This window comes from Telmatherina bonti (assembly GCF_933228915.1).
Source record: "Telmatherina bonti genome assembly, chromosome: 14".
In the NCBI taxonomy this organism is placed as follows: Eukaryota; Metazoa; Chordata; class Actinopteri; order Atheriniformes; family Telmatherinidae; genus Telmatherina; species Telmatherina bonti.
Window position 1 is genome coordinate 24,934,822 of NC_136612.1, and position 26,259 is coordinate 24,961,080.

Below are 26,259 nucleotides of genomic sequence, written 5' to 3' on the forward strand. Positions count from 1 at the left end.
GGGAAAAAGAGAAGAGAGGGAGTGCTGAGATTGCTCTGTCAGACTGGGGCCGATTGTAATCTACACTCCTCCCCAGCTATTCTATTAAGACTGCTGTTAAGAAACCATCAAGAAAAGAAATTGTCTCAGCGCTTTTGTTAATCTGATTAGCCTATTATTATGAACCAATAACTTAGTCAACAGCATACAGATTGTTTTAAGCTTGCATGAAAATGCAAATGCAAACATGAGGGAGCAGCCTTCACACAACAGAGCCATTTTTTCCCCGTCCAAACTGTGAGAACGGTGAGGGGTGGGGGGTTACTGACCGTTGCGACTGTACTGTTTGATTGTAGAGGCTGAAAGCTGGATGGTGCTGTCACTGGCGTAATTTTGCGGGAAAGACAAGTCCTGCAGCTCCATTTCTGTGTTGACAACGTGCACCTCGAGATCTGATGGTGAAAACACAGCATGCAGCTTTCTTTTAAAACCTTTTTTGCTGTTAACGGTGCAAAAACACCCACGGGGAAATTAGAGTCATGATCAAGAGGCACAGTTTCCCTCACAGTGGTCTGAACTGAAGTTCATCCATAATTAAAAACCTTTAATGCTGTTCTCTTACCAACGCTAGGAGCTCGGTCAGAGAAGCGATTCCCGTACATGTTATTGGCCAGCAGGAAAGCTCCTTTTTCCAGGACGTCCAGTAGCATGGTAGCAGTGTGAGCCTGCTCTGTGCTGTTCATGTCCTGCCATGACTCCAGAGCTTCAGGACGGAGCAAGTTGTCCACTGTTTGGACCACCGCCTGCAATAATGACAGTTGTTTATTATAACTATCAACACGTAACTATAAGTAAGTCCTTAATATGTGACAAACTATCAACCAAGGGAACTATCTAGTTAGCAGATGGTTTGGGCACTCCTGGTAAAAATTTATTCTAATGTGCAAATAAGCAGCTTTAAAAAGATGAAAAATCTCGAAAAGGCATCAAAGTACAGTTTAGACATTCTTATAACATGTCAAAAAAAAGTTACATCCTATTTCCATCATTTAAACCTTCAAAATAACAGAAAACAAAATATGGCGTCTGTTAAAGTTTGGGCACCCTGCAGAGTTAGTACCTTGTACGCCCACAATTTGACAACAGAGACCTGACAGTGTCCTGGATTGTTTACAGTTAGTGTCTGGAAAGACCAGGTGATGTCAATCTCAAAGGTTTTAAATGGTCAGACTCATCTGACCTTACTTCAACAATCGGCACCATGGGTTCCTCTAAGCAGTTGTCAAGAACACTGAAACTGAAAATAGTTGATGCTCACAAAGCAGGAGACGGGTGTAAGAAAATAGAAAAGTGTTTTCAGATGCTAATATCCTCTGTTCCGATTGTAATCAAGAAATGGCAGTCATTGGGAACAGTGGAAGTTAAAGCAAAATCTGGAAGACCAAGAAAAATATCAGACAGAACAGCTTGCAAGATTGTAAGAAAAACAAGTCAAAACCCAAGTTTGACTGCACGATCCCTCCTGGAAGATCTGGCTGATACTGGAATCGTGGTGCACTTTTCCACTATAAAGAGGTACATGTACAAATATGGCATTCATGGAAGAGTCATCAGAAGGAAACTTCTTTTACGTCCTTACCACAAAAATCTGCATTTGAAGTTTGCAAAGGAACATATAGACAAGCCTGATGCATTTTGGAAGTTCTGTGGATTGATGAGGTTAAAATTGAACTTTTTGGCCAGAATGAGCACAGGCACGTTTGGAGAAGAAAGGGCACATCATTTATTGAAAAGAACTCTATCTAACTGTTAAGTATGGGGGTGGATCAATTATGCTTTGGGGTCGTGTTGCAGCCAGTGGCACAGGGAACATGTCACGAGTAGAAGAGAAATTGGATTCAATGGGATTTGAGCAACCTAATGCCATCTGTGAAAAAGCTGCAGTTAAAGAGAGGATGGCGTCTACAGATGGATAATGATCCTAAAAACACCTCAAAATCCAGGGTGGATTACATCAAGAGGCATGAACTGAAGGTTTTGCCATGGCCTTCACAATCTCCGGACCTCAACATAATTGAAAGTCTATGGATAGACCTTAAAAGAGCAGTGCGTCACAGATGGCCCAGAAATCTCAAAGATCTGGAAGACTTTTGCAAGAAAGAATGGGTGAAGACACCTCAAACAAGGTTCGAAAGACTATTGGCTGGCTATGAAAAGTGTTTACAAGCTGTCATACTTGCCAAACGGGGGAATAGAAGGTACTAACTATGCAGGGTGCCCAAACTTTTGCAGAGGCCATTTTTTTTATTTCTGTTATTTTAAAAGTTAAAATGATGGAAATAAGATCGAACTTCTTTTGACATGTTATAAGAATGTCTAATCTGTAATTTGACGCCTTTTGGAGATGTTCCATGTTTTGTTCGCTTCTTTTTGGCACATTAAAATAAATTTTTACCAAGGGTGCCCAAACTTTGGAGCCCCACTGTATGTGGTAATGTGTGAATATTTTATAAAGATATAACAATAAAGGGCTGATGCATTCTTAAAACACAGAATAATGTGTTTAATAATGGGAACGTGATAATAATTACTTTCTGGGTATGTGTCATTTAACACTCCCTTCTGAGTCAGCTTAATTCTAGATGACTAATTATTAGATTCTGGTTCATTAATACTTTTCCCAACAGTCTGTTCTTAGTTTGCAGGAAGTGCTGTTAGCTAGTCATTAACCATCACTAATTATCAGTTAGTTCCTGATTTGTTCATCAGTCTCGTGGAAATGATTCATTCTGTGTGCTGCGCTGTCGTGCAAAACATATTCCCTTCAACATAAAAAAGTCAACTATAATTCTAATTTCCTAGAAACTTGCTGACATCCGGATTTACATGTATTATTATTATTATTCTGTGTCAGACATATTACCTTTCTATTTCACACTTACAATTCATTTAATGGCAATTTTTGATGGTTGCATCAGCTATCCAATTTATTGGAGTAGCCTGCTTGATGAATCATGTAATTCTCTTGCTCAGGCCTCTCAAAATGAAGGATTGACTGCTGCGTGGAATAAAGACTATTGCTGTAAAGAAAACGAATTGAGCACCAGAATGTGCTCTGTGTGCTGCAGAAAAAAAAAGGCCGAGGGTGTTTGTTCTTTAGCCTTGGATCAGTGGTTATTATACAAAGCTACCTTGCAGCAAGTACAAGGTAGCTTACTAAGTGACACAAAATAATGGCTCAGTGACATTCTACACAGCAGGCTTTGCATTCATCTTGCACCAACTGAGATCACAAGATATAGGGTCATATTACAGTATGATGCAGGGAGGTCAAGGCACATAAAAGCTGTGCTGCAGAGTGCCGCATTTCATCATTACAAAGACGCATACACAAGGCCTTTTCTTTATATTAGATTAGTGCTTTCTCAGAGCCACATATATTGCACAAATATTGAAGAGCAGAGGGGTGTCATAACACAAACTGTTGCTTTTCATACTGTAGTCAAATTAGATTTTCCCAGAATGACAGATATTGTATCTTAGTGTACAACACGATAAGGCCAAGGCCGATATTATACATTTGCTGCAAGGTTGATCACAGCAACAAAGTCCTGATTGTGTTGTAGACACATGATTTCTCTATTAGCTGAGACTGTATTTCAAACGTAGTTTGTATTGGATGAGCCAAAAAAGAAAAGAAAAAAACCCTATAAATCAGCTTTTACTGATGTGGAAAATTTATGAACTTTCAGAAACTTTATAGGGTGTGTATAAATAACTCCACATATTTCACAAACCGTCCTTCAACACAAACTAGAAACTCTATGAGGCAAAATAAATTATTATGCTGAACTGAGGGAATCCACAAGAATTTATCTGCCCCAAGTTATTTTAAGTTACAGAGCAGATCCACTCTGTGAATGTGAAGCAGGCAGACAAAAGAGAAAAAAAAAAGCTACCTGGATAAATGCCCGGCAGGTCCGCTCACGTTTCTGGAACTGGGAAGGAGAAAGAAACCATACTAAAAAACCTGCATTAAACAACTCTACAAATAAACTGGAGCCTGAAAACTCACTGGTTCCCACATGGGGTGAAAAAATTCATACTCATTTCTAATGCTTGATCTGAAGATACAGGGAATGTGTGTGTATGTGATTATTCTACCTTATTGTAGTTTCGTCCTGCTGACTCTCTATTTCCAGGCCTCAGGGCTTGAAGTTGAGCATCCAGAATATCCAGCAGCTGCTCAATCAGTCGAACAGAAGAGCTAACATCTCCAGCTTGGATCCGACCCCGTGTGTGGTTCACCAACTCACCCGCTATGTTGGCAGCATTCTCTCCACTCTTTATCTACACATGAACACACATAAATGAACCCTCTCACTTGCATTCCAGGATAGTGCAAATATAAAATAACTTGAAATAAATATGCACACTATCATGATGAGAAAACAAAATGTTGCATTTATTTAGAATAAAAAACAAAACAAAAACTCAGTCTCCATGTTGTGTTGAGATTTTTTAGAAATCCTTCTACATAATTAAGCCCTTTTGCATCATTATAAACAGAGATGGACCTCGTAGGACACATCATTAAGTTTTTATTATCCCTTGCTCTGTTTCACTTGCATAATTGCAACCTTAGCAAACACATTGCAATTGATTTTTGCCAAAAGGAGACTGTATAATGGATTCTTCCAATGATGTTTCTATTCAGCGATGCTACACATCCTTCCAGGCACATGCACAACTTTACAATAGGTATCTAAGAAATCTTTATGTGCATGGCCAAACAAACAGGAACTTCTCCAACTGCAACTCAGCTGTTTGGATGAGTGTGTAACAGTGTAAATAAACTGGGATGCAATCTGTATGCATCACAGAGACCATGACGAGTATTACTGCACAGATATTATACATCTGAACAGACTTCAGTTCAGCTAATAGAAAATTAAAATGTAATAACTGAGTTCTGTGAGAGCTGTGAGACCACAGACCTGATTTTTAGGAATAATTTAGCCCAGCTGTAATCTAAGTATATTAGTGAAAAATAGAGTTAATTAAACATCAAGAGCAGATGCCTTGTAATAAAGGGTCAGTTGAAATGAGTCTGTATTTTAATCAGGACAGCCTTAGAGATATGTTAATGTCTTAGTGGAGGTGGACAGGGAGGCTGTCTAGGGCTGTAGGCTAGTGGAAAGGGACGGGCCCATGGTCACAGGGTACAGTTTCAGGTCTCACCTTCTGGGCCACCTGGTTGACCCACGGGGAGGTGCAGTTACTCAGGTCAGGACCCCGTGGGTTCCACATGACCTGAGCCGCCAGGCACTGAAATGAAGCAATGCCTAGAGAAAAGCAGAGGAAGAAGAAACAAGGTGAGGGCATTGAAGATAATAAGTATTAGGGGTCTGGAATTAAAATGGAGAATATGCAGGATGAACTTAAAAAGTGTGATAGTTAAAAGCAAAACAAAATAGATCAAATGAATTTTAAAAATGCAATACCTGACTTGTTTGAAGATGAAAAGGGAGGAGGAAGAGGAGGAGGAGGAGGGAAGAAGAGTAAAAGTGAGACTAAATGAGCCGGAAATGAAAAAGGTTAAATAAAATGTTGGGCGGTGAGGGGAGAGACATGGAGAACACGCTGCATGCTGACACACCACATAGCATTTGCTCTCTGTGCACAGGTACATCCAGACATCAGGTATGATCCCGCACAATAAAAGAAAAACACCTGAAGGGAAGCACCTTCCACTGAACCTTATTTCTTGTTGGGTTTCTGTGTTCACTTATGAAGGTTCAGAAAAAGGACACCATGCAGGGATAAAACCAGAGAGGGCTCTATCTGCAGTTCCTAACACAAATACCTGACATCAAGTCACAAAGACAAGGCAGAGAAAAGAGGATGAAGACCTCAGAGGACCGAAAGGGAAGCAGATCGGAAGAGCAGAGATGACAGAAACAATGCAGCAACGTGAGTCATAGTAGGAACACAGATGTGACTCTATGTTTCATTCATTTTTTTTTTTCACGCTCTGCTACAGATTTTTCCCCTTCTCTTCTTTATACGCTCCTTCATCGACCACAGAATAGGTGTGAGAGCTCTGGCAAGACTAGGCAATCAAAGCAGCTGCTAATTCAACTCAGAGAGGAGAAACAGTGAAAGGCATTGGAGAGAAGGATGCAGGGACATGTCTTTTTTCTGTGAATAGAGGGAGTTTTTATTTGATGGTTGAATGTTTAGTATGGCAGGAGTATGGCAGCTAGCATGAAAGGAGGTAAAGCCTGTGTTGTTTAGTCTTTCATTTCATTATTTGCTACTTTCAATCAGCTCTGTTTCTGTGGGAGATGCACCTTTCATTCGTGGAGGATGAGCTTTTATCTGCAAGTGCTCAGAGACTCTGCCCACTGGTGGTACCAATAGAGGGACAACAGAAAGGAACAGGGAAAAAAAAAAGGCAAGCGAACACAAACACACTGACCACTTATGCATGTGTGTGGATATACATTCCAAACTCTCACAATCATGGAGGATGTGCAGGATGAGGACACGTGAAACCTGTTTAAAGACAAATGAAATGAAATGTCCTTACCTAGAGACCCTTTGGGACATGGTCGATCTACTGTTTCGCCTCGCTGAGTGGTGGGCCACTGGACACCTCGGACTAGCTTAGCCTCACAGACAAAGCGCACTGGGTCTTGAGGAAGGCGGGGAGGCCGGCGGGTGACAGGCACTGTGGCTGTTATCGGACGCAGATCAGGATGCTTGTTGATAGATCCAATTGGGCGTGAGGTGGGGGCCAGAGGGCGAGCAGTAGACGGGCTGGCACTGGATGTGAACGGCTTCGCTGGAGGAGTGGTGGTCACTTGGGCGGTGGTCAGAGGGCCTAAAGTAACCCAAGTCATTCAGAGAGACAAAGGAGAAAATTTAGAGACCTATAGGAGAGGATAATAGACTTGTTCGAAACTGAACGGAGAAAGGCGACAAGAAAAGATCGGGAGAATGAGGGACACATGCATGTGAACATGAGACATCTCAGAAGCAGAGTTCTAAAGATAGCTTCATAATAATTGAGGTTACAAACACTTTTTTGAGCCTCTCAAAGCAGGCCCTCCAGAGAGAGGAGGAGAAGCAGGGGAGGAGATGGAGAGAACGCATCATCACTAGTTACGCCGAAATAAATAATTTATCAAACGTATCAGAGAGGTTCCCATCACTAATAACCAAACCTAATGCGAAGATAAAAGAAACACATCACAACTACAAAATCCTAACAGATCAAACGCAGAGTCAGCACGCAGCTCTGCGAGTGCTGCTGCCCCTCAGTCTCTGCCTCACGTCTCTCGGGGCCTCATCCCAGCTTCACACAAGCCTTTCTGTGACTTGGATTTACAGTACATCCAAACCGCACTCCCCATGGATGGACTGCTGAAATGGAGTGCAGTGTTCCCATTTCATGCTTCTCTTTTCATTTAAGAATGACTTTTTCATTATCTGTGACACTGTGAAGCTGAAATGACGAGCTACAATAGTCATACCTGAGAGGTAGCTCCATATTGTAACTATGGTTAGGTATAATAATTTGGTATCTGTAACATCCAAATGACAGATAAATACATTTACTGACTGTCTGATGTGTTCTTAGACTGAGCACAAAGAGCTTTGTTACAAGTTACAGCAGAGTAAATTACTATTGGTAATATTACCAAAAAGTGTGTTTGTCCAATTAAACACTCACAGACTAAGCACAAGATGTCCCTTAATAATTTAATCATTTTTTACAAAAAATAGATACAGGCATTGCTTGTACTTATATTTTATGTAAAATCATTCCTTACCAGTGGTGGGGTCAGGTGGTCCGAACTCTAGCGGATAGCGCAACACGTTATAGTTGTTCCACACGTAAAGTTGGTTGTCTCGGGGATTGTAATCCACAGAGGAGATGTACTGATAGGGGTTGGGGAAAGCAATGTTGACAGGTTCCTCACGTGCATGGTTGGTATTATATGCATACATGATTAAGTCGCCGCCCGCTTCACTGTCATCGTCCTGGTAGACTGAACGCACTGCGTAAAGCACTCCACAGGCCATGAAGGCGTTAGATGCCATCCTCTTGTCAAAGCTAGTCTCCCAGGTGCCTTCAAAGCGCAGTGTGTAAGGGTTTACCTGCGGATGAAGATGAAATGCTGAAGTTGGTGTTACTTTCAGAGACATTTCTATTTGTGGTTTCCTGTTTTCATCATAATTTTGGTCACAATTTTGTGTTTTTGGGATCTCTTTCTAGATCCATGAGCAGATTAAAAATATGTTAAAATAGCTCAGTTAATCTATTGCAGTTGTTTACATTTTTCTTGCTTTGTTCTTCCATTATGCTATACTCTAACATGTAGGCTAAACATTCACAGTTGTAGCTTCAATTTCCTGGTTATGTCAAATATCCATCATATCACTTTCTCTCATTCCGGGTCACAAGGGGGGCTAGTGTCTATCCCAATTGATCACTCTTTTTAATAGGTGCTTGTTTCCTTTGAGTGGATTTTGTATGTTCGGAAACAAAGATTTAATTAATGTTAAAATATGATTTTTGGTTTTTTTAACTGCAGTGATGCATCACGCTATGAGGTGCGTGAGAGTGTGCATGGCAAAGTAATTTGACTCTATATTACAAAAGATCAGCAGTACAATATGAATGAATGTCTTTAGATTAAATGTTAATAACATGTTTGAAGTCAGAAGAACTTTTTTTGGTTCCCGCATGGTAAAATGTAAGTCCCATATTTGCCTGACTAGAAGGATTTTTTTTATTTGATGGGATTAAAAATTAAGCCGTAAAACTTTCATATTATGTTTCTCAGCTAGCAACATCCTTCCATCTCATCTATCATACGACCTTTCGATTGACTAGTCGGATTAGATTATAACATAATTTACTCATGACCTTGTAATCCATATCTCATTCCCCGCTGTGACTACCCACCTGGCTGACCACCAGTCGTCCGTTGTTGGATTCAGTAGCGTATATCACCCAAAGGCCATTCTCATCCACAGCCAGGTCGATGTCTGACTTTCCTCCCCAGCGGTAAGGCGAAGTGTCATGATAGTTAGCATTTGTAACAATGGCTTCACCACTCTTGATGCGCGTGCGTAGGTCATACTTGACTATATTTCTTGTGCGTTCTTTGTTGTAAAACACCGCACCATCGTACACAACAAACCCTGTGCCATCCACTCTGTTGGGCAACCTGTTGAGAAAAAATAAAGTCATAACCTAAACGTCATAATCCAACGAGATTCACTCATAGTGAGTATTCGGTGGGACCATTTCACAATCACCATCCATATCTACATCAAAAGACAATTAATCAATACAGCAAACAGATGCCATTTGATCATCCAGGACAGTTGGAGGCACACTCACTTGTAGGTGGTGGTGGCTCGGTTTTGTTTGAAGTCTTCCCAGGAGGCATACTCATACAGCATGTCAGTGCGGTAGGGGGTCCAGGGCATGACGTACAGACGGTCCCCAGACTGCAGAGGGTCCTTGCACCATGCTCCTGCCTGGTGCTCTGCCTCCTGCTGAGAGCTGGGTACCTGCACCTGCAGCAGTGTCCCCGGGCACACGAATACTGGAGCAGAGGAGTAGTTTTTGAGCAGAGAGGAGGACAAGAGGGGAAAAGAAAGGCAGAGATAAAAAAATGAAAAGAAAGCACTGCAAATCTGACATCTTATGGAGATGGCAGGGGAGAAGGGGGGGGGGGGTCGGGGTGGGGAGGAAATTGGGAAAAAGTCACAGACCACAGAATATAGAATAGGAGAAAGAGACATGGTGAGGGCTGAAGAAAAGATCTGAGTAGATAAAAGCAAGTTTAGAACTGAAAAGGAGACGGTGCTGGAGGAGAATGGGAGAGAAGGGGGAAATGGAAATAAGGTGAGGTACATTATCAGATTTAAAATGAAGGAACATATAAAAGCTCATTTGTAGAACTTGAGCACTGTGTTGAAAACGCCTGAATATGATAAATGGGAGATTTCTGACTGCTGCCGCAGCTCAGATGTAGCCGCTAATCTAATTTATCTCGCCCTACTTTTTATTTGATTGTGCATTTTCTTTTTTAAAGGCCTCTGTGTCTTTGCTCTACTGGGTGGTAAAACAGTAATTGTGGAGCTTGTTTTATTAGGACTTAAATTTGGCTCTCAGTCAAGAGTAATGGCTCAAAGAAAAAAAAAGCATCCTGGGGTAAAAATGTGAGTTTGGCTAAGCTTGCCCTTCCTCTGCAACAGCTTCACACATCCACACAAACAAAAATAGTGACAAACTGCAGTACTTATTCCACGAAGACATGCAAACATGCAAAAACAAGCAAAAGTCCTAACACACAACCCATACATGCAAACAAACACACACAAAAAGTCTACTTTAAATCAGAGGCGGTCATCCACTTGTGTGTAAATTGGCTGTCTGATGCTGTGTGTCCCTGCCTGACAGAGAGCCTGCCACGGGACCAAAAGGCATGTCAGCTGATCTTTGAGGAAAGTTGTTGGCATCCTCACCAAGCTGACATCACAAACGCCCCGGCAACAGAGAGAGCAGGGGCAAGAGAATAAGAGAATTGGAAGGGCTACAAAATAAAACAGCTGAGTAGTCTCCATGTCCTTTCCCGGTTTATTAACATGTTCCATTAGCTTGGGGCTGCCACAAAACTAGACACCTGCTGGTCATCCCATGACTGAATGCATCTCTGAACTAATTAGACGCTGAAGAAACATTTGGACACAGACAGCACACACCAGTTCACAGACAGACACAGACTGCTGCCGTTCACACAAGAGTAGTATGCGATCATTCATGCATACATACCCTGTCACGCAGCCACTGTTTGAGTGATGGATCAGTCTAGGCTCAAACTGTCTTGACTATTGCATGGAATCTGGTAAAGGATGAGACTCCCAACAGAGAGGTGCAGGAGGAAATTCAGGCTTCCGGAAATCCAGCTCTTTCCTTTTTGCTTTCTGTTATGCTGTTGCTGATAGTGGCTGTTGATCTGTGCTTCTGGGCCTCGGAGGAATCAGCCTGTTCTGTCTGAGGGGTCCAGCAGGGATTGAGACTGGCAGCCAAATAGGACTCTAATCACTCAGGCACAAACAAACACTGAATACACACTCCTCACAAGGAGTAGGCTTGTCATGCTCCATTGTCGAACCAAAATGTTTCCTTGAAAAGACTAAGACCTGAGGTGTTTGTTTTGCAAATATGATTGTGGGTGGCTGAAATATGCAAAACAATGTTAAATATTCAAATAAAAGCAGGGAGTTATTTTATTATTATTTTCTTTATAGGAACAGAAAGCTGTGAGCAAGACAAACAACCAATACAAGTAGGACGCTACATCAAAACTACAATGGTACTGTAAATAGCTAAATAAACAGCATGCAGAAAATTTCTGCATGTAGGTGACCCATAAACAAAGCCAGCAACATTTCGCCTCAAGGTAGAATAAAGGACAAAAGAGAAACAAACACGCAAGCCTATCATCTACCTTCACATGAAAGATAACCTTCCATTATTTTGTCTGCATTACCATTCTGATAATATGTCTAAACTGATCCATATTAAAATGCAGCAGTGGACAGAGACATGCTGTGATAATCAATGAAATATTAGCAATCAGGCTTACTTAAAATAAAATCTATCACTTAGAAAATATCATACAGCCATACCACTACTGGATGAGGACAAATCTGAATGCTTTGATTCCACTGTGGGATGTTTCTGTAGCTATTTTGCTAAAATGACATAAAAATTACATTTGTGCTACAACAACATTTAACCACAGGCTGAACTGACTGCTTAAGTCATATCAGACTATTTGACTTATGAAACAATTCAACATTACTCATAAATACCAGATTTTGCTTTATTAACACCTTTTGTACAATCAAAAATTCAGATTGAGGATCTTGACTGGAGCAAAGTGGAGGAGCTCAAATGATGCTTTGCCAAGTCACTGACTGTAAGAGACTTGCTATTCCTTGAAGGTAAGATAAAGAGGAAAAAATGAGTTTTTATAGTTCAACTAAATACTAAATATATTTGAATATATCTGAAATAACATTTACTGGCAAGAATCTCTGCCAAACTCAGCATCCTTTCAGAAATACTAGGTTCATTATTGCGCCTGACCTAAATTGGCAGCAGTCTGAACTCTTTTGGCCTAATCAGCCCAGTCCAACGGAGGCTATCAGCTATCCGCTGACTTCTTTCTCTGCAATCCTGTTTTCTTTCCTTTCACACTCAATCAGTAAACTTTGGCTCATTTAAATAAACTCACAGTTGTGTGGGCCAGGTGTCAAAGGGGCTCATCAATGGTACCTAAGCTGTACACACATTTACGGAGAAACACGCACACACATTTAGATCCTTTCTCAAACACTCAAATGCCAAACAAAGACAGTAGCTACGTTTTATACTTGCAAACCCTGCCTAAGGGGCTTCGTTGAGTCCGGCTCGCGCTCTCCAGACTTTCTGCCTCCTTTTCTGTTTACGAGCTCTTTCTACCTTTCCGTTGCTTTGCCTCCCTTTCTCTTGTTACCGCGAAGGGTGTAACAGCGGGAAGCCAAAGCAGCCAAACCCTCGCTGTAGAGTCTCTCGTACAAGAGGGTATTGTGAGCATAGTATGAATGAGGTATTAGGCATTAGGCATTAAGCATTAGGCATAAGTCTTGAGATTAGGCATTATCTTAGTCTGGCTAGAGCAGGTTAGCTGTGGTAGAGCCATCAAGGATTACGCGAGATAGATAGATTAATTGATTAATTCCTTTTTGGTGCGGGTGGAAATCTTGGAGTCATGATCATTTCAGCGCAGTTACCATGCAGCACAGACACACTTCTTTACCCTAAACTAGCCAGATGGCTAATGAAACTTACCTTATCAGGGATTAAAGCCCAGGCTGTAGCTATCATACCCTAGCCAGCCAATTACTGCCTCACATACTGGGAAATTCTGCTGTAATAATTGACTATTTATCTCTATAATCCCTTTCCCAGGCACAGGTCAGCTGCTACTTGTCAATATAAGGCTGTAGTATAAAGTGATGAAAGCTCCAGAACTTTCTTGAAAATGACAGCAAAAACCTCCCATTAGTGTCTAGCACAAACATGTGATCGACTGGTAAAAGTGAACACTGACAGCTTGGAGATAAATTTAGACTTTTCATTTTGGCGGCTGTCTGCAATCCAGGCTGTTTTCATGTTTGATGTGACAGCATCATGGTGATGGTTAATGCTCCACTTTGATGATCTAAACACTGCCTGCCAGTGATTGGCAATTTTTTCTTAAGTTCTGCATGGTGTTTCTGCCTAGTTTTTGTTTTCTTTTTTTTTTTTTCATTGATTTTGTGAGGTTTTCTTTTTCTTTTCTTTTTTTTTTTATTTTTTTTTTATTTTTTTTTTTATTTTTTGGTCAATTCTATTCAATTTGTTACCTACAAGAATATGAGGGTTTTGCTAGTCTATCCCTTTGCCCAATCCAGTCCACAGTCATGGTGTGCTCACATAACTGACTGCTGAGAGCATGCTGCTCTAATTGAATCTCCCACCTGTTACTGGCAGGTGCAGAAAGCATTCAGCAGGGGGCAGAACGGAGCATGGCATACTAACCCGCATGCATGCTGGACAATTAATGAGCGTTTAGGGATATAATGTTTGCTTGGGTGTGCAGGGAGTCTTCCAATGACATGTTGGTGGATTCATTCACAAGTTAGTGTATGTATGCATATGTTGAGAGGGAATCTGCATTGTTTTGTGTGTGTAGGTGTATGTGTGTGTGGGGAAGGAGGGGCATGCATGTTTGCAGTTCAGAAACACAGAAGCATAAACAGAACAGAATCTGTGAAAGGGAATGTGAGTGTGTTCTGTTGTGTGCAAACAAGAAGAGAAAGAGGAATTGAATCAGAGAGAGTAAATAGGTTATTTCCTGTGAAATCAGAAGTAGGAGTGAGTTAATTTGCTGAGGATTGACAAATAGTGACAGAAAGAAGAAAGAAGAGAGTGGGGCTCCCATTGTGTTTCCGCTTCCTTTAAGACTATATTGGGTCTGGTCTTGGGAATAAAAACACAATACAACACAAACAGCCATACACAAAGATACACACTTAGGACACACACACACACTGTCCAGACAGTGCAAGAGGCAAGTATCAAACTGGCACTTTTATCAACCCAAACATTCACCCCAGAGAATACCCTTCACTGAGACCAAACGCAGACAACAGCAAGAGATAGTGTCTATTGAAATAAAAGTCTTATCTACCTCGGTGAAGCTGACACTGCGTGACAGGAAAGTTGATCGAAACATGGTTGCAGTGGCTACTAGATGCAGGTACAGTAGGAGAGACAGAGGAGCATACCTTATACTGGCTGACTGAGGCTTGAGAGGTGGGCTAAAAACATGGCTGTAACCTGAGCTGAGCTTGCCACCACCCTGAGTGTCTCCCCTCCCCCATCTTGCTCTAAGTCACATCTCTTATGTACATGATGCTCCTGAAACCAGCAGCTGCTTTTATATTCATAGCCACCTGCTTTAGTTGCTCAACTCTCTGTTCTTTGACTGTAACATTGCAATGACTCCCACATCAATCCTTGAACTCTTCTTCATCTCCCTATGCCTCTGAAAAGGGTGTCTGCGCTGCCTTGGTCACATGACTGCTCTTGTGTGTGGTGGGTCATTCCTAATGAGGGGATGCTGACTGACTCATCGTGTCTATAGCAACTGCTTTTTCTTCTCTTTTTCCATTCATGGCCACATTTTTTTTCCTGTCACACAATGCACTGGTTTCTCACACATTCACCTCTAACTTTTCCAAATGAATTATGGAAAGCCATTTACTTCAGGCAGGGTTTTGTTTTTATGCAATCCCTAATCCCACCCTCCATGGTAATGTTGAGATTGTACACAATTGTCTAACTGGTTCGTTTTCCTGCCTCTTCTGCTTTAGAAGTAAAACAACTGGAGGAAAGAGAAACACTCATTTGGTCCTGTCACTGCTGATAAAGGAAATATTGGGATGATATGGGCACTGAACACTGCTAGACTGTCAGCAAAAAGGGTGAGAATAGGGACAGAGGAAGTGATGGGATGGGAGATGCAGCTGATGCCAACACAGCCTTAAAATAGCCTGACAGTAGGTTGACAGAGCTTTGGAAATTCCTTGAACTGTGACATCATGTCTGCATGGTGTGCATCTTCTTGAAACTTCACTGTCAGTCGTCTGATTAATTGATAAGGATTAATTTGACAAAAATGAGCAAAACACAGGCCTTAAACAGAGAAACATGTTTAGCAGCAGTGGAGAAACAGATAAAGAATAAAAGGGCAGAAGCACAGACAAGGGAAAGGGTTTTTACTTTAATGTTAGTGAGGAAATGAAGGAGGGGGGATTATGATAAGTTACATGAGGTGGAAGCAGAAGGGTTTTGTCGTTTTCTATCCCACTACAAGCAGGAAGGGTGATTTAAAAGGGCCACTCGGGGTGGGAGGGGAATATTAAACAACGATCCCTGTTAATGAAAGCCACAATGACACAATGACAGACACAGAGGTACATAAACCACTTAATGGCATCCTAAATAAAAATTAATTCCTCCCAACATATGGACACAGCCATGATATCAGAGAGGGGAACAACTGAGAGTGAGATGGATGCGAGTAAAGGGTTTAAAGAAGGTTGACAAGGGTGGAGACCAGAAAGGGGACTGTTCTATTGGAAAGCTGGAAATGATAGCAACTACTTATCCTGACCTTGAATCTGGTCAAGTATATCTTAACTCTTTAAGAATTTTGTGATTGAGGTGCTTCACCATGCTGATTGAGGCTCTTTAAAAGTGCTTGTGGCAAGGCCCAGGCAGCAGAAGCCATTACAAGCAACTGAAGGGTTCCCTATGGATACGTCTCCCTTCCTCTATCCCTCCTCCCTCGGCATGAATACAGGAGGAATGATGACAAGTGATGTAGAAAAAGTATTTAACAAGGGGTACTATATTTATATTTATGGTAAAGAAAATAAAGGTAAAGAGGAAGGAGAGAGGAGGAGAAAGAAAGGTTTAATATATGCGCAATAGGGCCTGTGGCTTCTGGTGATGCCAGATGTGATCTGAGAGATAAACCAATCAGTGAAAATCAGGGGGTGGTGAGGAGAGAGGAAGCATGTGAAACACAACACAGAAAAACAAGCAGTAAATAGAGCGACAGTGAGAAATAAGGAGTGAAGTGGAAGTGGTATTAACTAAAGAAGATTAATGCTGGGAGAATGAGAAGACACTGGAAATGGGACAATGTCCAATGATCAAGTTTGCCCAGTAACTGTACCTTAAGACAAGATTTTTGCTTTGAGATTACGACAAACTTCCTGAGAAATAAAAAAAAAAAAGGCGGGACAGCGAGCAAGTATGGAGGAAAGGAACAGATGAATAATGTAACGTGAGAAGATGACTTTTTTCTTGGATCTGCAGTGACAGATAAATCAGAATATCGAAATAAGTGGAGCACTATGTCAAAATGTGAATATGAAATCTGAATGATGTCATTTTTTTTCTCTTGTAAAGTGTGTAAGGTAACATTGTTCAGAAGAAAATTATTTTTTGTATCGGATGGAAAAAGATCCCTGAAATGGTATGAATGTATGCTGGTTGAACATAAGACTGGGATTTGCTTCTTCGTATTGGAAAGGAATGATGGTCGTTTTGAATTTATCTCTCATATATACTTGATTGAGGTTTTATTGTCTGTGCAAACGTGTATGTGCATGTGTGCACATGTATGCATGTGCAGGTCAGGCTGATGTCATCAGAACCAAGGAGGAAATCTAGAGGGATTTTAGAGTTTTGGTTACATGTCAAAGACCAGGAGAAAGAGAAGAGAAGAGGAGGCGATTAGAGATCAAGAAAGAAAAGGGAGGGATATCAACATCAAACATGACCACTACACAGGGTGCTGGATTAGGAGGGAATATGGGGGGAAGAGGGGAAACAAGGGAGGAGGAGTAGGAAGAGGGAGGAAGGGGCGAGCTGTGGTTGTTATGTTCATTGTGGTCTTTACCTTTTTGATCCACTTCTATTCAAGCATCGGAAGAAGGAGAAAGACAGAGACAGAAAGATAAAAGAGAAGGACAGTAAGAGGGAGAGAGGGAAAGTAAAAAAGAATGAAAGGAAAAACAGGTGCAGGAAAAAAGAGAAAATTGAGATTAAATAAAACGCTGTCCTTTCTCTTTCTCTCGTTTTTAAAAGCAAGTTATCTGTGTTATGGTTGGCTACTCAGAGAAAGGATGGCTCGAATGGAAAATGAGAAGGGGAAAATGGCCTGACCCTGGTTTAAATCCATTTTCATTTCATTTCAGTTTTATCAATAATCCCCCAACAACACAATTCAACCCCAACCACACACTCTCGACCCCACCTCCACCAGTCTTATCGCCATATCCCTCCCCGTCTCCCTCCCATTATGCCCTTTTACCCAAAGTGGAGTTCCTGCTGGAAGGAACCTGGTGGAGAGAGAAAACAGGAAAGAGTGTCAAACTGTAGTTTTTCTTCACCTGTGGAAAGAAACAAAGCATTGGAAAGGTAGAGAAATAGACGGAGGAATGGTAGATGGAAAAGGTGATGATGAATATATCTATCAATGACCAGTTGTCTTTTGAGAGATCATTGAATCCGTCTCGCTTCCTTCCTCTCCAAGTTCAGGCTGTGTTGACATTAGAGTAGTCCCTTGATCCAAAGAAAGCAGTTCTTTTGGCTTTGCTCAATTTACAGAGTCAGGATGCTCGCTATAGAAGCTGGCAAAAAACACTCAACCCATCGACCATCCAATCAATGGGGAGCTGCTGGCTTGCCTGGCCGAGAACGGCTCATCAAAGAAGAAGAGAACAAACAACAGGGAAAAAGGGAGGGCTTGACAGAGTGGAACGTCTCAGAAACACAGAGAGAGACCAGGAGACATCGTCGAGGGGGTTGAGGGGTAGAGACGGAAGAGGGATGAGAGAAATGTCTACAGCTGGCTCATCACACACACAAATCAATAGGTTGGTGTGTTGAATCACAGTAAGCCGTCAGCTGACATGAGCAGGTAAGGAGGGTTCCCACAATATTTGTGGTCATGTTTTGGAACTTGAATGCGTCACAGTATCCGGGGAGTTGTGTGAGCAGCTGGAGACTAAAAGAAGTGCAAGCAAGGATCTCAGCTCCGCCTTTCACAAAACAGCACTCGTACTCGCCTTCCCTCTATTTACCCAGGCACAAATGGTGTGCGAGTAGATCTTCGCGTTGCTCAGGAAGAGACTTGTCAAAAGGCACATAGCTGGTGGATCCCCACTGCGAGAGTGAGTGTGGTGTATGTACCATGGGAAGTCTGATGTCCTTGGGGGACCCTGTGAAATTACAGCAACACTTCTCACTGTTGGCCATTAAAACAGAAAGAAGTGTAGGAGAAAAAAAAAGAGAGAGATGTACTGTACAGAGACAAATAGCAGGGAAAACGAAGAGGAAAGGAGACTGTTAGCAGCAGTGGCCTGAGCTGTGTGGGGGATGGCCTTGCACCTTGGCACAGGCAGGATCAGTATCAGCAGCCACGCAGATCATTTATCATCTCATGCCAAGATCAAACTGGACAAACACCCTCCATGAGGACCGGGGGAATGGGAGCTGTTTTCAGCCTAGAGGGGTAAACATGGAAAATCACGGGTGCAAGTCTTGCAAAGCTTGAGCAGTGGGGGAAAAAATTATGTGTCCCTGCCACCAACAGTCAGTGCAATCATTAACTCCAAGGATAGGGAAGGAAGAAATTGGCCACAGAGAATACAGAGCTTTTATCCTATCTGAACCAGCTGCAGGGGAGATGGTGTGTATGTGTGTGTGTGTGTGTGTGTGTGTGTGTGTGCACAGGATGCCAGAATTCAGCAGAGCTAGGGCTCGTACATATGGAGTTTTTCTATATGATTAAGGAAACTGCTGACTGCAAAGCTTCTCCGTGCAAGTATGAGACAAGAATCCTTAGGAAAAAAAAAGCAATTTTTTAAATGCTCAACTGACTATGTTTCTCTAAATAGAGGGGGGAAACAGTGTGTGATGCACAGTGGAGGCAGGGAGACAGAGACAGAAGGAAAATAAAACTTCTTCGGTGCTGCAGAGAGAAAGGAAAAAACAAAGGAGACGGAAGACTTTTGTTGACTCCATTTCTTCTATTCTTGGTTGTCCTGAAAAAGAGAGTGCAAAGCACAAATGCACACAAAGTAATCATTCATTTCTAAAGACACTCACACACACACACACGCACACAGAGAAACAAACAGAAAGAAGAAGCAGAAACTCATCAAAGTGTCCTCAGTGTGAGCTGAAGGTTAGATTAAGGCCATCTTGGTTCTTTGTCTGATTCATTCAGCATTTCTCTTTCAGGGCTCTATTGAGAAATAAGCCACTGCCCTCTCTCCCGTTAATCACTCTGCTCAGCGCTCCCTACAACCCTATCAATTACTCCCACACTAATGAGTACAGCTAGAAACACACACTGTTAAATACACACATATTGTTGGAGCACCATGGGACAACTTTGCTTTCTCAGTCTCTCTTTTTTTTTCAATGCTCAAAGACTGTGTCCACTCTCCAGCTTCTTCAGTCCTCACCCCTCTCTTGTTTTCTCTTCACCCTTCCCATTTTTCAGGACAAAGAATTGCCCCTTGCCAAGGCCCAAGCAAAGCCTCCTGCCTCTCACTCACCAAACATTTATGAGCACCACGTCTAATGCTGTCCCTGTACATATAAATAGAATTTCATTTTCAACTACATCAAAGTGTTTCCTCTCCTCCCCTGAAAACGTGTCATTTTACAATGCCATTATTCCCACTACTGGCAAACTCTTCCAGACAAGTCAGCTATCATTTCCAGCAGCTTTGTGTCCAAAAGCCAATGTCTTGTAATGAATAGGCAGCGTTGAATACATCTGTAGAGACGAATCAATTTTATATAGTGAGCAGTGGCACTGCATCAAAATATGAATTAAAAATCTGGATAATATGGAGTTAAGCTCAGGAAAATCTTTACTGAACGGGCTGTACAGATAAATGCATTGTACATATTAGTGAGATAAATCTCAGCTGATGAAATAGCAGGGGCACAATGGCTCTGTCATGGTTAGTATGGATGGTCTCAAGGGAGGATATTATGAATCAATAATGATCTAGTACTATGTCCTGAAGAGGAAAGGGGAGAAGATATGCTCTTATAGGCTGGATTTACTTTGATTCCACAAACATCTGTGTTAAGACAGCAGTTAATACATGTTGCAGTTGTCTCCATGGATCTGTGATGTCTTAATGGAAGCCAGCAGGCTACAGCAGGCTGTGACAGTGTGAAATGAGAGTTCAGTTGAACCATTTTGTCTTGCTCTGTTCCAAATGGCAAAAACAATGCTACGTGGCAGGGAGGCCCCTGCAGGGCTTTTTAGCTCGATGAGATATGATTTGACTTGTTGGCGGATGTTATATTTTGCCAAGGCGATCCCACACACATATCAGCACACACACACATGTTCTGAACTCTTGTCTGAGCTCAGCCAGGAGAGTAATGTGTATGTGTAACTGTGAATATGTGTGTCAGCTTAGCTGTTGCTGTCACCCTGCCGTTTCAGGTGACTGGCAACATGGTGCCTATGTGACACAGGCGCCACTCACGCAGAGGACCTTGTCAAATGCAAAATCATAGGGAGCCATCAACTTGGTTATACGCCATCTAAGCTGCTCTGACACACAACCTTTACATATCATCTCTACCGTTCACCCTTTTGTTGAGACAACCAACGAAAAACATGCGTCAGACTTGGATGGTACCCAAGTGCCCAGCATTCCCAGCCAGACGTGAACGATGGGGCATTACTAGAGCGATTAGCGGCAGCAAATTCAATTAATCTTGACAAATCTCTGCTGAGGCAGAACTGAAGAGAGCGACGCGCTCCCCCCCTCTCTCCTGGTAATTAAAAGTGGCCGATTTGAGTGGCGTGTGGAGCAACGGTGACTAGGTTTTGGGATGAGCAGTTCTAGCTCTGAGTTTTAATGTGTCAGGTCCACTTTATTTTGTCAGACGAATACAAATACAACACTGTGAGGCTGCAGACGCACGAGGACAGGAAAGGCTGGTTCCTCTTTGTCGTATCAGACAGGCGGTATTGTTGCTCATAGAGGGACCTGCTTTCAGTTTTCTAAACTCCACTGTACCTCATATCCAATCAAGAAAGTTTTAACAAGCACAGTAAGGAAAAAGAATGTAAGTCAACAGCTATTTAATCATTGCTTGGCAGAGAAAGAAAAGAAGGCTTCTTATGCAGGCAGAAGGAAACAGACAAGGTTATAATGACAAAAAGGAAGCAGGTCCAACAAAGGATGCTACCTTGACTCTAAATAGATGATACAGTACAGGACATCAAGCCACAGCAGAACCAGCAGAGGACTACTGAGCATCCTAACATGCTGGTATACAGGGGTAGAGAAGGTATAAAACACTTGAGGAAAAACACTTGCTACCATTTAGTAAGCTATGAAGAAAATATTTTCTCTTAAAAATAAGAAAGTGCAACTTCTGATCTATGACTGGGGCCACAACCTGACTCAACAATGTCTCTGAAAGGGTAAACTCAGGGTACAAAAGCACTGAGCAGAATACGGGCTGAGTCTGAAAGAGGTGCCTGAGTGGTTTGAAGATTTCTCCCACCTGTAAAAGAGTAAACAAACAAATAAAACCAGCAGATAGTAGAGGTATTAGAATTTAATGGAATGATAAGATACAGTGGCAGATAAATGGATAAAAAAAAGCAGAAAAGATAAATCAAAGGATGGTGACTAAGGATCTAACACCTTGAAGTAAAGATTGAAAGTTAAAAAAAAAAGAAGGAAAAGAAGTAAACAGAAAACAAGAGATGAAAACAGGTCATGCTGACTGTGGTAACTGCAGGGAGAAGAGATGGAGGATAAGGTGGAGAAGAGAAAAAGGAAGTTAGCTGCTTCATGTGGTCCCGGTCTTTTGGCTCACCACAATAACAGCACCTGTGGAAAAAATAGAGACAATAATCCCATACCCTGCCCAGATGAATAAAACAAGACCCATTCCCCTCAAAACACCTACCGCTTCCCTCCATGATACCACACCCACATAATACCTTCCACCCTTTCCTGCACCCAAATGCTTCTTCTGCCCAGTGGAGGGGAGCACCACTGCTCCTCCCCTCTAGCTAGGCAGTCCTGCACAGTGAGGGGATCAATGCTGAGAGTAATAATACATGAGAGGGAGGAGGGGAGACCGAGCAGAGATTTTCACATGGGCGAGGATCAACACAACACCACACAATCCTTGCTGTGTCTGCTCCTTGGGCTGTGCGAGTGTGCTCAGAGTCAGAAGGAGAGGGGAAAGGGAGCAACTGTGTGCCCCTTTGGAAAGTGTAAGGCACACGTGTGCGTGTGTTTGTGTGTGTACGCGTGTATGCAGGTCACACCTGCCACACACTTTCAAGCAGTGCAGCGAGAAAGTCAGTCGTTACCATGGGGACATTGAAATGTGCAGCACTGCGGGTCATGTGCTCTAAAATAAGCTCTTTGCTGTTTGTGCTGGCATTCCTATTGTGAGGTGTGGCATACACACAACACCCCTGCCTCAAACTTCTCACTGCGCCCAATTTTAATTTTTATTGGAAATCAGAGGGACAGCAAAGGTGTTTGGCACCAGATAAAGGGAGCTACATGCCCCAGGGTTAATCAGTGCGTGAGCGCGGGGCAGTGTGTGTTACACTGCTGGGATTGCCAATAAGGGCTGACCCCATGTTTACAGTGGGTGTGTGTGAAGAGCTTATCGGACCCTGTATTTGTGGAGCATCCTCCCCCTTGTGAAAATCCCCCTTCAGCTACTGGTGCATCATTCTGTCGATGGAGAAAAAAGGGTTTAGTGCTCTGTGATGGTGTGTCTGTGCAGTGTACCAGACAGTAAGAAGAGAGGAAGAGGCAGACAGAGCTGGGGAGGATGAATGTGTGTTTTCTTTTGTCTTGATTGTGTTGAGAAAATCGAGAAAGTAAATGTGTACATGTGAGTGTAATGTCATTTCTTGAGGGTTTTTGGGAGTCGAAGAGGGGAAAAGAGGTTCAGGTCGGGGAAGCAGAAGGGATAGGAGGGGTGGTGAATGGGGTGAAGGAGGGGGTGGGAGTGGGGTGACAGGGTCTCAGTACTCACTGTAGGGAACACACTCATACTGGATCTCCAAATACTTGTAGGTCCCCGGGCAGGGGTCTGGGAATACATCCGACCCGGCAACCACCACACACTGAGTGCGATTATTACACCTGTGAGATGAGACAGACAAGGGTAGGAGGGGGGAGAGAGAGAGAGAGGGGGGGGGGGGGGGGGGGGGGGGGGTAAGTGATAAAAAATGATGAGTGCCATTGTAAGAAAGACAAAGAGGAGTGGTTATAAAAAAAACATCTTCAGGCTCTGAAAGACAGAGGGAATGGCAGGGAAGGGAGTAATTTCACACTACACTAGATCATGTGACAGCTGCACCCGGGGGGAGGTGGGAAATGGGCAGGGAGGGAGACTGGGGGAAAGGAGAAGGATCAAGGATAGAGAGAAGCGAGGAGGGAGGAAAGAGGCAGAGAGGGCGAGTGACGTAAAAGCCTCCCTCCTGGGGGATTGTGAGTGGGAGCAATTAGAGGTGAGAGAACAGGGAAGGGCGAAGGGGGTGGCGAGGCAAACACTCCACACTACACACTGGGAAAACATTCATATACACATTACTTCTACATCTGAACCGCATTTCTGTATGCCTTCTTGTGTTTGCACACCACGAGCAACACATACACACACACACACACACACAGAGGAACAGATACCCATCCGCATACACTTACTCATTCTCAACATAAAATCCTTTTCTATCCAGCTTTGAGCATCCCTCCCCTGTGCAGGCTTTTTCTCCCTTCATATCTTGAATCTCTACTGCATTCACTCTATCATCCCATCCTTTCCAGAAGTCTTACTCCTTCCTTTACCCCCTCAGTTCTCTCCTCCATCCCCTGCTGCTTCCCTGCTTCTCTAGTGCGCTCCTCCAACTAGTTCCTTGTGCCTCCATTACACGTGTGATGGATAGCTGAGAGAGGGCTCTCATTGATCTGAGCTCAGAGGAAGAAGATGCTGAGCACAAACATGGAGAGCAACAGTGGGAAACCCAGCAAACATTCCTGCAACAATGCTCAAGCATATCCATTTTCACACACCAAAGTACACACAACCAGACACACACCTACACTACTGTGCATATAAATGTTTTGCCAAAATGCCGTGGCATTATGCACAAAAAAAAAAAGAAAAAAAATCAGTTCTGAATCGTATAAAAAAGCTAATTTACAATTTGCTTGCTCCAGGAGTTGGATTTACTTCCAAAATCAACAACACACACAGGAGGTGCTTAAACAATACACCACAGGATGGAAAAGATGGAAATTCTGGTGGGATTATGCTGTGAAATAGTATCTTGTTTCCTCTGCGAATAACAGGCTCTGACTCTGCACAAACACATGTGCAAGATCTAAACAGATCAATAGTTACCTCTGTGACATTATCTTGAAGGCGTCGGGCAGGTAGCACTGCACGTTCTCCATTTGAAAGGGGTCTGCGTCACAGATCTTGTCATCAGTGCGACCGTAGTTTGCCGTCTCAATCATGATGACGTCGCTTCCAGGGCAGCGCAACTCGATCGGGTAGCCTTCACACGCCAGCTCCCGGCGCATCAAGCCAAAGGGCATCATTGACCGGCTCAGAGCTGGAGAGGAAAACAGGAGAGAGGCGATTGATTATTCAGTGAACCTTAATACTTTAAGGAGGCACTTTATTATTCAGCCAAATTGTAAATATTACCTATAGTAATTTAAATGAGTGGGTAGAAGCACAACGGTCCCCATTGTCCTCGTGTACAACACAAATAGCCTGCTATGGACTCGCCTTTACTCAGTAATAATATTTCAGTACTGCCGATGCACACACAGCTTTGCCATTCAGTTTCCACATTGGAACATCACAGATCACATATTGGCATGAAAGACTTGCAGCCAAACCAGCTTCTCCAATGAGATATTTCACCACTTGTGAAACAAACTGTGAGAGTTTCAAATGTTAACAAACTCCTACACACAACCAGGCAACAGCTTATCATACTCATCCCCTCACCAGGGAGGAACAGCATGTCCATTCCTGGACCTTTTGTCTACACCACCTCAACACTGCTTCAGATCAAAACAAATGCATTCAGTCTGAGCAAGAGAGGATGTCATGGTAAAACAGGCAAAGAAAAAGAGATAGGCAAAATTAGTGTCTTTGCAAACTTTTACCCCTGGTTTGTACGCCATTTGCATACTCACTGCTGTTAATCAGCCCTTTGAGAGGAATGTCAATGTACTGCTGTGGCTTTGCGAGGAGCAGGGTCAGCAGGGACAGTGAGGTATGCAGGGTTAATCGCTGTGCCAGACTAAGAGGCATGAAAGAGGGCTCCAAAGAGGTGTTAAGAGAGACACTCGTCTCTTAAGCTCTCTCCATAACTGCATACATTTCCAACGGCTCCTACACTCAGCTTCACAAAACACAGATGGGTACAAGCATCTTTTTACAGTGGAGGAGGCAGCAGGGAAGCATAGAGAGAAAAGAAACTATGGAAGAAAAAACGAACGATAGGGACTTGAAGTTGAAAGATAGACAGTTTTTCTTTGTGTCAAGTCTTATGACAGCGGCCCTCTCGACTGCTGTCCATGGTACTGAAAAAAACCTAAATTTCTTCAGGAAAATAACATCCCGAGAGTTGGAGCCGCATCAGAGACTGTGAGGTGTGGAGCTGTCCGCTGTGCTGAAGAACCAGAGGGCTTTGACTGAGATCTCCTTTGCAATGTCAGTGGGGAGGACATGGCGATGGCACATATTGAGCTGGCAGTGGGCATACTGTTGAATCTAGACAGAGCAGGATAGCTCCACCCTTAACAGGCTGGAAGTTCTTTATAAACTGAGCTTTTCATTACACAGCACCTCCCCCTGCCAGACAGGCTCAGCAACAGACAAGGGCACTGAGTCAGACCCTCTCCCCCACTCCCGTTAGTGCTGAAACCCACAGAGCAGGACTCGTTTCCCTTCCTGACACTGAGCTAGCACTGCTTAAGTTTCAGACATTATCCATTCAGAGGGAGTGCCCATCGGAGTCAATGTCAATGTCAGTCATT

The 26,259-nt window shown here is 42.8% G+C and overlaps 1 protein-coding gene across 3 annotated transcripts in view; it reads right to left on the reverse strand.

Moving 5' to 3' along the window:
• Window positions 1-26,259, reverse strand: part of adgrl1a (adhesion G protein-coupled receptor L1a) — a gene marked incomplete at its 5' end in the record, with an annotated part of 50,290 nt that overhangs the window by 11,684 nt on the left and 12,347 nt on the right. For all 3 annotated transcript variants that reach the window (XM_079252302.1, XM_079252301.1, XM_079252300.1), the window contains 11 exons: window positions 309-431; window positions 602-782; window positions 3,939-3,977; window positions 4,144-4,329; window positions 5,221-5,324; window positions 6,572-6,865; window positions 7,818-8,145; window positions 8,957-9,221; window positions 9,398-9,605; window positions 23,234-23,343; window positions 24,605-24,818. In XM_079252302.1, coding sequence (XP_079108428.1) covers window positions 309-431; window positions 602-782; window positions 3,939-3,977; window positions 4,144-4,329; window positions 5,221-5,324; window positions 6,572-6,865; window positions 7,818-8,145; window positions 8,957-9,221; window positions 9,398-9,605; window positions 23,234-23,343; window positions 24,605-24,818 — 2,052 coding nt within the window. The remainder of the gene's footprint in view (window positions 1-308; window positions 432-601; window positions 783-3,938; window positions 3,978-4,143; window positions 4,330-5,220; window positions 5,325-6,571; window positions 6,866-7,817; window positions 8,146-8,956; window positions 9,222-9,397; window positions 9,606-23,233; window positions 23,344-24,604; window positions 24,819-26,259) is intronic.